The following is a 13,865-nucleotide window of genomic DNA, read 5'->3' on the forward strand; positions in this document are numbered from 1 at the left end:
CTAACAATGGAAGGAAACACCTTGCAGAGAAGCAGACTTACTAATTTGTAACAGCATTTTACAGTCACTCAGGATCTCCTAAGACAAAACATTTTCTTCCTATCCCAGTTTTGACTCATTTTCATATTTTCTGTCCATAGTGATTCCCAGGACCTCCTGTGGCTCCCTGAGAATGCATTCCTAGAAGAATGGGGCATCCTCCATATAGGTGAACAGCAGGGACCGTACCTAACTAAAGAGGAACATACAATAAATATGACAATTCTGACCGAATTGAGGCAAACATACTTTATTTTTACTAATTTATTAGTAAGTTTATTCTTCACTCATAAAAGAACATATTTTGGTTTTGAAATCATGACATAAAATAAAAAGGGAAATAACTGAAAATTATCAGCTAAAAGTAGGTAGATGCAGCTCATGCTGAATTATCAGCAAATACTACGTGCTTTGGGCTGTAGCAGGGCACCAATCAAAGCAAGAACCAAGGATGCAGTGCCACGCCAGCTCTGAAAACTGCTTAGCTCCCAGAGGTTGTTTGGTCATCACATACAGGAAATTAATCCTTCCTTTCTCCTTATTTCCTTCTTAACTTTTAACTATGAGAACAGTGGGCAATAATGCTTTAATACTAGTCTTTCTAGTTTATAGGATAGTGTTGTTTTAACATGTATAACCTGCATATTTTCAACCTTCAAAAAATAAAACTGCCAAAATCAACTGTAACTAAAGGCCATCTTTATTTTTGGTCTGTTATCTGCTGTAGGCAGAGCTTCATATAGGAATTTTTATTGCGAATTTCTATAACTGCATCCCTAACAAGCTCAATGAACATCTGTGGCCAAAGCTTCTGCAAAGCCTCATTTTTCATGTTGATTTCTGTGGCTTCCTTCACAAGGTCTTCTATATACGTTTTACAGAATTTCTTCTTTTCCTTTATTTCCTGTTTAAAAAAAGGAAAGTTTTGCATTAAATCATAACTAATCCAAAAGTCAAAGCAACAATTAGCTGAACCACAAAAAATGGAAATAATTTATTCTGACCCCTATCCCTCCCCACCTACTCCTCAGAGCAGGAATTCTTTCCTAGTCACTGCTGACAGAGAGTTCTGCTTGAGTAAAGATAACAACAAGGGCCTCAGTCCTTCTCAGTCTACTCCTACCTCTGTTGGACAGCTCTGCTAGAAAATGTGTTTCTTTACTGGAATTGTTGAATCATAACTACTATTTCTCCTATCTCAGTTCAGGTCATTTAGCTCATACAAGTCAGCTGAATGCAGACTCACAGATTCCTGTGGTAAATGTATCAGGATACAGATAGTGATAATTTCAGTTGGTATGATATTAGTTAATATCTATGTAATACTTTAAGTACCTATACTCTGAATTTACCCTCTATTACGGAAAAGCATAAAATGGTACACTACACTGACTTACGCAGCCTTGACCATTTGGAGAAAGTTGGCGGAAAGTGTACAAGGAGGAAGAGTAAACATATATAAACCTGGGATCCAGTACATTGCCTTCTAAAGAAACAGGTCTCCCACTCAACTTCTGGGTCTGGCAGTGTGCAAATGAAAAACCTGGTTCTAAACACAACAGAGGAATTTTGGGGCCAGAGGATATTTGAGCATTGTGTCCCAATTTCATCACAGAGGCTAAAACAAAGTGATTTTGTTTAATGCAAGAATTTAACATTTATTTTGGCTATTGATACTTCTGGAGAGCATCAAGGCATGATCATAGAAGGTATAATATATATGTAAGAATCAATGTAACACATCAGATAATCAGAATTATAAGGGAAGTAATGCACATCAATGAAGAAGGAAAGTAATAAATATCAATGAGACAATAGATTTAACTACTTGGAAAAGGATCCATTTAAATATCCAACTTAAGTCAAAACACCAAAATAATTTCAAGATAAATTAAATGAGTTAAATTTAAAATATCATAGGCCAGGCATGGTAGCTCACATCTGTAATCCCAGCACTTTGGGAGGCCAAGGCAGGAGGATCGCTTAAGGCCAAGAACTCAAGACCAGCCTGGGCAACATAGTGAGACTCCATCTCTGCAGAAAAACAATAATAAAAAATTTAGCCAGGTGTAATAGCACATGCCTATAGTTCCAGGTACTTGGGAGGCTGAGGTGGGAGAATCGTTTGAGCCCAGGAGTTCAAGGCTATAGTTTCAGCTATGATCATGCCATTGCACTCCAGCTTGAGTAACAGAGTGAGACCCTGTTTGTATAAAAAAAAGAAAAAAAATTCGGCCCAGTGCAGTGGCTCACACCTGTAATCCCAGCACTTTGGGAGGCCAAGGCGGGTGGATCACTTGAGTCAGGAGTTCGAGACTAGCCTGGCCAGCATGGTGAAACCCCATCTCTACTAAAAACATAAAAATTAGCTAGCATTGTGGCACACGCCTGTAGTCCCAGCTACACGGGAGGCTGAGGCAGGAGAACTGCTTGAACCTAGGAGACGGAAGTTGTAGTGAGCTGAGGTCATGCCACTGCACTCCACCTGGGTGACAGAGCAAGACTCTGTCTCAAAAAACAAAACAAAACAAACAAACAAACAAACAAACAAAATGCTAAAAATCGCAGATATTGTCATTAAAACTATACCTACGAAGATTTCTAGGAGGTCCTAGCCAGAACGGTCAGGTAAGAGAAAGAAATGAAAAAGCATCTAAATAGGAAAAGAAGTCAAACTCTCTCTCTTTGCCGACAATATAATTTCTATACCTAGAAAATCCTAAAGACTCTGCCAAAAGGCTCTTGAATTGAAACAACTTTAGTAAAGCTTCAGGAAACAAAATCAATGTACAAAATTCAGTAGCGTTTCTATACACCAACAACATCCAGGCTGAGAGTGAAATCAAGAACACAATCCCACTTACAATAGCCACAAAGACAATGAAATACCTAGGTGTATTCTAACTGTTTTCTAGCTGTATTCTAACTAAGAAGGTGAAAGATCTCTACAAGGAGAACTACAAGACACTGCGGAAAGAAATCAGAGATGATACAAATAAATGGAAAAACATTCCCTGCTGATGGATTGGAAGAATCAATATCATAAAAATGGCCATATTGCCCAAAGCAATTTACAGTTCAATGCTATTTATATCAAATTCCCAATGTCATTCTTCACAGAATTAGAAAAAACATTCTAAAATTCATATGGAACCAAAAAAGAGTCCAAATAGCCAAAGCAATCCTAAGCAAAAAAACAAAACAAAACAAAAAAAAAAAAACAAACAAACAAAAAACAAAGCCAGAGGCATTATGCTACCTGACTTCAAACTATACTATTAAGCCACAGTAACCAAAACAGCTTGGTACTGGTAAAAAACAGACACATAGACCAATGGAACAGAATAGAAAACTCAGAAATAAAGCTGCATACCAAAAACCATCCGGTCTTCAACAAGGTTGACAAAAACAAGCAATGGGGAAAGGACTCCCTATTCCATAAATGGTGCTGAGATAACTGGCTAGCTATATGCAGAAGACTGAAGCTGGACCTTTCCTATCTTTCACCATATACAAAAATTAAAAGGAATTAAAAATTTAAATGTAAGACCTCAAACTATAAAATTCTGGAAAACTCTTCTCGATGTTGGCCTTGGCAAAGAATTTTGGCTAAGTCCCCAAAAGTAATTGCAACAAAACAAAACGGACAAATGGGACTTAATTAAACTAAAGAGCTTTTGCACAGCAAAAGAAACTATCAAGAGAGCAAACAGACAACCTACAGAATGGGAGAAGATATTTGCAAACTATGTATCTGACAAAGGCTTAATATCCAGAATCTACAGGGAATTTAAATCACCAAGCAAAAACCAAATAACCCCATTTAAAAAATGGGCAAAGGACAGGAACAGATACTTCTCAAAGGAAGACATACAAGTGGCCAACAAGGATACGAAAAAGTGCTCAGCATCACTAATCATCAGAGAAATGCAAATCAAAACCACAGTGAGATACCATCTCACACCAGTCAGAATGGCTATTACTAAAAAGTGAAAAGACAACAGATGCTGGCAAGGCTGTGGAGAAAAAGGAACTCTCATACACTGCTGGTGGGAATATAATTAAATTAGTCCAGCCACTGTGGAAAGCAGTCTGGTGATTTCTTAAATAACTTAAAACAGAGCTACAATTTGGCCCAACAATCCCATTACTGGGTATATACTACAAAGAAAATAAATCATTCTACCAAAAAGACACATGCACTCGTATGTTCTCTGCTGCACTATTCACAATAGCAAAGACACGGAATCAACCCAGGTGCCCATCAATGGTAGACTGGATAAAGAGAATATAGTATATATACACCATGGAATACTAACTACATAGCCATAACAAAGAGTGAAATCCTGTCCTTTGCAGCAACATAGATGGAACTGGAGGCCATAACCTTAAGCAAATTAATGCAGAAACAGAAAACCAAGTTGCATATTCTCACTTATAAGTGGGAGCTAAGCACTGAGCACACATGGAAGACAGGAACAACATAAATATGGGAACAACATAGAGGGTAGTAGGGGTGTGGGTTAAATAACTACCTATCTGGTACTATGCTCATTACTAGGGTGACAGGATCCATACTCCAAAACCCAGCATCACATAATACTCTCATGTAACAAATCTGCACTGTACCCCATATCTAAAAGATAAAATATTTAAAAGTAAAATAAAAATAAGAAAGATTCATAATAAGAAAAAATGCTTACATCATAATGTTATGTGAAAAAAATAAAAATGTTTTGATAGGGTTTGGGTTATATGAATGTATGATTTGTCAAAACTCAGCAATTGTACACCTAAGATTTACATTTCACTATATAAATTTTACCTCTAAATGGTAAAATTTACAAAGAAAAATACTCTATAGAATACTGAATTCCAATTAATGAAATGCACGCTGAATTATTTAGGCAGAAGCATACTAATGTCTGCAATCACTGTGAAGTAAATTTAAAAAATCCCAAGGTAGACTGATGGATGGATAGATACATAGATATGTGATAAAGTAAGTACACTGTATAGTACGATGCTAATAGCTGAGTGTAGGTTTTGGATGTATGGATGTTTACTGTAAAATTCTTTCAACTTTGCTGTATGTTTGAAGTTTTTATTAAAAAGTTAGAAAAGAATGCATAAAAACTATTGAAGGAAATATATTGAAGTCTCATTAAGATTGTTTCTGAGTTCTTGGCTCACGCCTGTAATCCCAGCACTTTGGGAGGCTGAGGCGGGTGGATCACGAGGTCTGGAGATTGAGACCGTCCTGGTTAACACGGTGAAACCCGATCTCTACTAAAAAAAACACAAAAAATTAGCCAGGTGTGGTGATAGGTGCCTGTAGTCCTAGCTACGCAGGAGGTTGAGGCAGGAAATGGAGTGAACCCAGGAGGCAGAGCTTGTAGTGAGCCAAGATTGCGCCACCGGACTCCAGCCTGGGTGACAGAGTGAGACTTGGTCTAAAAAATGGAAACAAAAGAAAAAAAGAAAAGAAAAGAAAAGAAAAGAAAAGAAAAGAAAAGAAAGGAAGGAAGAAAGAAAGAAAAGATTGTTTCTGAGTTCTGAGAACATTAGTATGTTTTCCTCCTTTTAATATTTTCTTCTTTTCCCAATGCTTATGCTTTTTTAATTTAATTTAATGTAACTTAATTTATTTTTTGGAGACAGGGTCTCACTCTGATGCCCAGGCTAAAGTGTAGTGGCATGATCTCCGCTCACTGCAACCTCTGCCTCCCAGGCTCAAGCGACCCTCCCACCTCACCTTCTTGAGCAGTTGTGACCACAGGTGTGCACCACCACACCCAGCTAATTTTTATATTTTTTTGTAGAGACGTGGCTGTGCCATGTTGCCTAGGCTGGTCTCAAACTCTTGAACTCAAGAAATCCACCCACCTCAGCCTCCCAAAGAGCTGGGATTACAGGCATGAGCCACCACACCTGGCCCAAATGCTTATGATTTTTAAAACAAAATATGTTTTAAATTCCTGATTAATTAATGTAAGTTAATAATAAGTCCAAATTGCACTAACTTTCCTTAACAGAGGCATATTTTAAGAATTTTCTTACGATATATAAGGCACCTCTAAGTAGTCACTCACCATTCACGGGTCAACATGCTGATTTGATATAGTCATGTACTAAAACAGTAAGTCATAGATTGACCTATCATAGAAATATGTACAGATTTTGATGTGTGATAAGCAACAAATGGTTCCAGCTGGCCTCTTCTCTGATGAACTTCTCTCACTCTGAAATACTACAATTTGAACCTTAGCCACCTATATATACTAAGTTAGCTTGTTGATGAGAACAGAATGTAGCTGCTCCCTTTTAGCACTCAGTAAATCTGGACTACAGAGGAACTCCTACAAAGAAGGACAAGTGTGAATCACTAGAGATCAGCAACATTTTAGTTTGCTCATTTTAGAGCAATATTTTACAAGCAATGCATTTACAAGCAGAAGGCATAGAGCACATTTAGTGAATGCTTCTTTTACAGATTTCTAAATTGCTTAAAATAGAATTTTGGATTTAAAAAGACAAAATTCTATTAAGATTGGAAGATTTTTTATAATAATTTAGGACAACAAAAATTAAAACAAGTAAATGATATATTCTGTTAAATCATTTACATATTATACAAATGAAAATAAATTCTTCATAACTGGCACAGTATAATTTACAATGCTTTAAAATTTTCTGCTATAGTTACTTCCATTGTTTCTCTAGGAACATGTTGATACAAAATTGTATCTTCTATAATCATCCTTAATTTAGTAACTGTGTTTGAAAGCATTTTTACTTCATCATTTCTCCTCTCCTCCAAGCCAATTATTCTGCATCTCCTTACAATATACCCTATAACTCATCAGGTGTCTGCTAGGACAACTCACTCTGCCTGTCCAGGATGATCCCATTGAAAGCACGTTAGAGACACCTCTCTTGCCCTGACTCGTCAAGGAGTTGTTTTTCCTTGAGTAATGCTTTTTCCATTCCCAAATGCTTTCATATACTCATCTCTTTTTGTCTCACAATATCCCTGTGGGATTCATAAAGCAAGTATTTTATAAGTTCAATCCTGATGAGATAAACTCTATACAATATTGTTTATATTATTTCATTAAACTACAATTTTGTTGTTATGAAGATGGTTTGGGAAAAAGAAGGTCAACAGTGGGCTTTGTTATAGAGCAATTTTAACTATAATGGTACTTGTATTAGGATTTAATCCATATCTCCATTTTATAAATGGGAAATAAGGTCTATAGAGATTGAGAGATCTGCTCAGGATTAAGCATCTTCTATTAATACTTCCGTAGAGAAAACTCTCTAATCTAGCCCTTGAAGAACTTACAGTCTAGTTGGGAGATGGCCTGCACACACAAAAAGTCAACTAAAAACATAAAACAGTAGATACATGCTGAGTAAAATGTTCAGACAGCAAATTACAAACAGTGTTCAGAAAAGGGAGAACCCTTTGCAATGGGGTGGTCAAGAAAACTTGAGAAAGCACCATGATATATTGTGAACGTGTCCAAGGTCAGAATTAGGACTCCATTCTAGAGGTGGCTCAGTCAATAATTCAACATGACCCTCAGTAACTCGTCTGAGTTTCCAGTTTTCCTCATCTAAGAATAGGATTACATTCTTTAAAGTCCCTTTCGGCACTATGATTCTACGTCCATCTTAAATCTTTTTTTAGATGAGTCAGGAGAATAGATGGACAACTACCAAGCAACAGATTTATGACATGTATAATGAAAAGGTCTGCTTAACCTGATTTGGAAGAACTTACCTCAATTAATTTTCTCAACAACTCAGGATGTATGGAAGAGAAACTGAGCACTTTGTGCTGCAGTGATTTAAATATTTTTCAAGATGTAAGGAGTGTGGTATAAGTGAAGGAATGCTGGGCTGTGAGTCGAGAGAGTGATTAAGGGACTTGAGCAAGGTCTATCAAGTACTCAGAAGTAGAATTAGGGGCTCAAATCCACATCTCCTGATTGTTAGATTAGTGTTTCTTTCCAAATATTTTGGGGCTTCAGATTCCTTCTTTCCTCTTTAAAATTTCTCAAAGCAGGAGTCAACATTCCCTGTGTTTACTTCCTCTCTTGCCCTGACCTGTCAAGGAGTTGTTGCTCCTTGGGTAATGCTTTTTCCATTTCCAAATGCTTTCATATACTCATCTCTTTTTGTCTCACAAGATCCCTGTGGGGTTCATAAAGCAAGTATTTTACAAGTTCAATCCCGATGAGATAAACTCTATACAATATGGTTTATATTATTTCATTAAACTAGAATTTTGTTGTTATCAAGATGGTTTGGGAAAAAGAAGGTCAACAGTGGGGTTTGTTACAGAGTAATTTTAACTATAATGGTACTTGTATTAGGATTTAATCCATATCTCCATTTTATAAATGGGAAACAAGGTTTACATGACTGCATTGAAGTTATCTGTTTTTAAAAATCTGCATGCCTGTAGTTTCAGCTACTTGGAAGGACGAGGTAGGAGGATTTCTTGTGCCCAGGAGTTCAGGGACAGACTGGGCAATGTAGGAAAAAAAACCATAATCACCTTGGATGACTGTCCAATTTACCAAAACATTTTCCTTTATGGTTTGTGCATCTATGGTGTTAAAAAATCATAGCCAACCCAATCAAGATCATAAAGATTTTCTCTTCTTATTAAAATAAAAACTTGAAACTTTTGCTTTTAATACTTGGGTTTTTATTTGGTCTGGAGTTAATTTTTTGTTGCATGGTGCAAAGAAGGGGTTCAATATGCTTTTCTGCTTGAATATCCCATTTCCTCAGTATCATTTATCCCATTAGACTATTTCTTTACAACCACCCTGTTTTAATTGATAGGTATTTATAATATGCCTTAATATCTAATAGTGCTAGCCTTCTTCTCATTGTTCTTCTTTTTTGGAGTTTTTGTAGCTAATTATGTTTATTTTTCCACATGTACTATAGTATCAACTTGTCAAAAGCCTCAACAAAAAAGTTTTGGTAGTTTCATTGAGATTAAATGAAATTTTAAGTTAACTTAAGGAAAATTGACATATTTTGCTTGAGATTCTTATCCAAAACATGGTATGTTTTCCATTTGTATAAATCTTTTGTATGCTTCACTAATGTTTGAAAAGTTTTCTTTTTATAGATCCTGTATATTTATTATTAGGTTATTGTAAGATACATTATCTTTCTGTGTTGCTACTGTGAGTTCGGTTTTTCCTTAAATCTTCTTTCTGCTTATTATTTGTAATGTGGAAGCTGTTGACTTCTGCTACATTACTGAATTTTCTTATAGCTTTTTATGATTTCTAAATTAATATTCTTGGGATTTCCAGGTAGTCAATAATATTATCTGCAAATATAAGTTTACTTCCTTCTTTTCAAATAACCATTGATTTCCTTCTCTTGTTTCATTTGTATTACCTGTACTGAGAAAAATATAATAGTGATATTAGGCATCCTTGCTTGATACTTACTTCAGTGATGCATTGGTATTCTAGTCCTGTCTAACAAATTACCTCAAACTTGGCAGCTTAAAAGAACGTGCATCTATCAGCTCAGTTTCCATGTTTCAGGAACCCAGGCACAGCTTAGCTGGCTATTCTGCTCACGACTTCATAAAGCTGAAATGAAGGTGTTGGCTAGGTTGTGTTTATTTCTGAATCTCAGAGTCCTCTTCTAAGCCTAAGTGGTTGTTGGCAGAATTCAGTTCCTTGTAGCTGTGGAAATGAAATCCCTGTTTTCTTGTTGGCTGCTGGTCTGGGGCTGTTCTCAGGTCCTAAAAGCTTCTTGCAGTTCCCTGCCATGTGGGCCTCTCAAAACATGGGGGCTTATTTCTTCAAAGCCAACAGAAAAATCTTTCAGGGAAAGCTTGAATCCTCTCCTTTTTTTTTTGAGAAGGAGTTTCACTCTGTTGCCCAGGCTGGAGCGCAGTGGTGCGATCTCGGCTCAGTGCAAGCTTCGCCTCCCACGTTCACGCCGTTCTCCTGCCTCAGCCTCCAAAGTAGCTGGGACTACAGGTGCCTGCCACCACGCCTGGCTAATTTTTTTGTATTTTTAGTAGAGATGGGGTTTCACCGTGTTAGCCAGGATGGTCTCCATCTCCTGACCTCGTGATCCGCCCGCCTCGGCCCCCCAAAGTGCTGGGATTACAGGCGTGAGCCACCGCGCCCTGCCTCTTGAATCCTCTTTTAAAGGACTTGCCAGATTAAGTCAGACTCACTCAGGATGATCTCCCTCTTCATTAACTCAAAGTCAACTGATTAGGGATATTAATCATGTCTGCAAAACCCCTTTACCCTTGCCATATTCCACTGGTTAAAGGCAAGACACGGGTTTTACCTACACCCATGGGAGGGGACTATACAAGGTATGGATACCGGGGTGTGGGGATCACAGAGGCCACCTTAGTTAGAATTCTGCCTACTACTTAAGCTAGTGTTTCCAGACTTTCCCCATCAAGCATAACACTTACTATCCAATTTCCATTTATCCTATTTATTGAGTTACAAAATTAAGAATAGGTATTGAATTGTGTGAAATTTCTTTTCAATATAGAAATAATCATGATTTTTCACATTAAATCTATTAATTCACTAATACTGAATTTTTCCTGCCTTTCTAGGATAAACTACTCTTGGGTATAATGTTTGTTATTCATTTAATGTTCTGCTGTATTCTGGCTGACAATATTTTAAAGAGTTTTGCACCGATATTTTTAAATGTATGGTTTGGCTTTTCTTTTCCTATGCAATGCTGGCATTTTGGAATCAATGTTATGCTGTCTGTATTGAAAACATGGAAGAGTTTTCCTTCTTTTTCAATACTCTCAAACAATTTTAAAATCATTAGAATTCTCTGTTTCTTAAAGAGTTGGTAGATTTTACTGTGAAACTGTTCTTGGTTTAAATGCAGCTCTTTGATGTTTTACTAAATTTCTTTAATGTAAACTGGCATGTTTAGATTTACTAAATATAGTTGGCCCTCCATATCCATGGGTTCTGCATCTGTGGATTCAAACAACTGCAGATTGAAAAATTTTTTTTTTAAATCGCATCTGTATAGACTTTTCTTGTCATTATTCCCTAAACAATATGGTATAACAACAATTTACATGGCATTTGCATTGTAGTATTATAAGTAATCTAGAAATGATTTAAAGTATATGGGAGGATGTGCCTTGGCTACATGCAAATACTATGTACTATGTCATTTTTTATCAGGGACTTGAGCATCTGTGCATTTTGGTATCTGCAGGAGGTCCTGAAACCAATCCCCCATAGATACCAAACACAACTATAAACATATTAATTTTTTCACTCATAGAACCAGCTGTATTCAGGAAGAGAAGGAGACATAATCCTGCTACCTTGGCTTTCATTTTCTTCTTTTGGCAACACTGGGAAACCCCTATTGGCCAAAGGATTACGTTCAAACTCTTTCACATTGTTCTCTTACTATCTTTCTGATCTCATCTTTTAACACTGTCTACCTCAATCTCTGAACTTCCACAACGATGACCTGCTTATAGTTCCTGGCCCTCTCCTTACATGTTTTATACTTCTATGCCTTATTTGCACTGTGCTATTTGCCAGAACTGCCTCTTTCCCCTTTGCAATATAGCTATATTTTATCTTTTAAGACTCATAAACAAAACACTCTGAACCTCTGACCACATAAAACATAACGGTTTAGTTCCCATTTTCCTGGCTAAGTAGCTATATTAGGAATAGAACAGGTTGAAATTGTATGATTAAGTAATTATACGAAAATGGTGTAGAATGAAAGATATGAATTAAAACATCTACAGCCCCAGTAAGGAGAACACAAATGGAGGTCCTGCTGTGTTCTCTGATGGTCTGGCATGATGTGGCTAAGTACCTACAGCAAGCCTATAACCTACCTCTTACACAGATTGGGACCCTTGGTTCTGCTTTGGTCTAGATTTTTGCTACAGATTCACAGTACAGATTTCTTTTGAACACTTTTTTCTTCTGCTGAAATAACAATATTGAAACCCTGGGTTCTTCTTCATTTCAGGGCTCTATTTCTCCCTAATTGCCTGGGTACCTTCTGTCCCCGGCTTTGTAATATAAGGTTGACAAATATTCCAAAACAAAAAGTTATCTTAACTAAGGGTAAAATGTACAACCCCCAAATTCCAAGCCATGTGGGATATATCCTGGCAATAAATCGCAAAGATGAACAGTTTTACCTCTAGCTTTTCATTATAAAATTCTCTTGTAGTATAATTTAATGTAGCACGATTTGTGTTTTCTCCTACAGGTCTTTTGCTGTCATTATTTTCTTCGTTGATAATACCAGGTTTTTTTCCTTTGGATTCTAGCAGATACCGAAATTGCTTTTTCCTATAGAAAGACAGTAAAGAGATTTAGAGAGTTACTTATCAGGCTTACTAAAACATGTCTATTTTTTGTTGACTTTAGAGGGGAACATATACTTTTTTGAACATATATTTTAATGAGTTTGAGTTTATGATTTATTTTAGTTCAGTTTGGTAACCCAATCTTTCTACTAATTAAGCTATTCAACCCCAATTTTTTTATCCATAACTACCAGTCATCAATGAAAATATGTCTCAAGCATTTCTACAATGGAAAACACTCTCCTTTAATAAAATCAATAGAAAATTAATCACAGAGCACAAAACAACCCAAAAAGATATAGTAGGTCAAACTTTCAAAGTCTTTATGTCCCATAAAACATGCTAATTACCACTTATAAATCACACAAATGGTTAATAATTCCATTATGCAGTTTAGTAATATTACTCATAGCTAGAAAATGGAACGGGATCGTGGCTTAAGTTTAGGCAAAACCAAAATAACCCAAAAACCAAAAACTTCCAATTGTGAGCATATCATGGCAAGATTCTAGTAGCAGGTTAAATATTGAAACAAGAAGCCTCATTTGATTATGAAGAGGAACATATACAGTGATCACAGTATAACTTACAGAGCCATCAGCCATGATTCATCCTCATGAAGGTGGATTTTTGGTTTCCACCACTTAGGGTGTCTCAAAATGATACTACTACTTTACTGTGAACTGTATACTGAAGATTGAGGGCTGAAGAGGAATATAACTTTTTTAAAAATTTATTTTTCTCTGATCTAAAAGTATAACACAATCATTTTAGAGATTTTAGGAAGTACAAATTTGAAAAGTATAAAGAAATGGATAAAAACCACCCATAAGTTTTCATAAATTAATGATGTTCACATTTGAACAGGTAACCTACAGAATGGGAGAACATTTTTGCAACCTATCCATCTGACAAAGGACTTATCTAGAATCTAGAAAGAACTTAAACAAATTTAGAAGAAAAAAACCAACCCCATCAAAACGTGGGCAAAGGATATAACAAACACTTCTCAAAAGAAGACATTTATGCAGCCAAAAGACATATGAAAAAATGCTCATCATCACTGGTCATTAGAGAAATGCAAATCAAAACCACAATGAGATACCATCTCACACCAGTTAGAGTGGCGATCATTAAAAAGTCAGGAAACAACAGATGCTGGAGAGGATGTGGAAGAATAGGAGTTCTTTTACAATGTTAGTAGGAGTGTAAATTAGTTCAACCATTGTGGAAGACAGTGTGGCAACTCCTCAAGGATCTAGAACTAGAAATACCATTTGACCCAGCAATCATTACTGGGTATATACCCAAAGTATTATAAGTCATTCTACTATAAAGGCACATGTATACAAATGTTTATTGCAGCACTATTCACAATAGCAAAGACTTGGAACCAAAATGCCCATCAATCTTTTTTTTTTTTTTTTTT

General features: G+C 36.3%; 1 protein-coding gene across 3 annotated transcripts in view; it reads right to left on the reverse strand.

Annotated features, from left to right (window-relative positions):
- Positions 1-288: 288 nt before the first annotated feature.
- LRRC49 (leucine rich repeat containing 49) overlaps positions 289-13,865 on the reverse strand; it is a 159,318-nt gene continuing 145,741 nt past the window's right edge. For 2 of the 3 annotated variants that reach the window (XM_017851167.1, XM_017851168.1), the window contains 2 exons: positions 12,266-12,419; positions 298-943 (listed from right to left, as the gene is read on the reverse strand). In XM_017851167.1, coding sequence (XP_017706656.1) covers positions 740-943; positions 12,266-12,419 — 358 coding nt within the window. In that variant the 3' untranslated portion in view covers positions 298-739. Of the gene's footprint in view, positions 944-12,265; positions 12,420-13,865 lie in introns of all 3 variants that reach the window. The other variant, XM_017851169.1, reaches the window with a different exon arrangement.

This window comes from Rhinopithecus bieti, unplaced genomic scaffold, assembly GCF_001698545.2.
Source record: "Rhinopithecus bieti isolate Rb0 unplaced genomic scaffold, ASM169854v2 scaffold_31548, whole genome shotgun sequence".
In the NCBI taxonomy this organism is placed as follows: domain Eukaryota; kingdom Metazoa; phylum Chordata; class Mammalia; order Primates; family Cercopithecidae; genus Rhinopithecus; species Rhinopithecus bieti.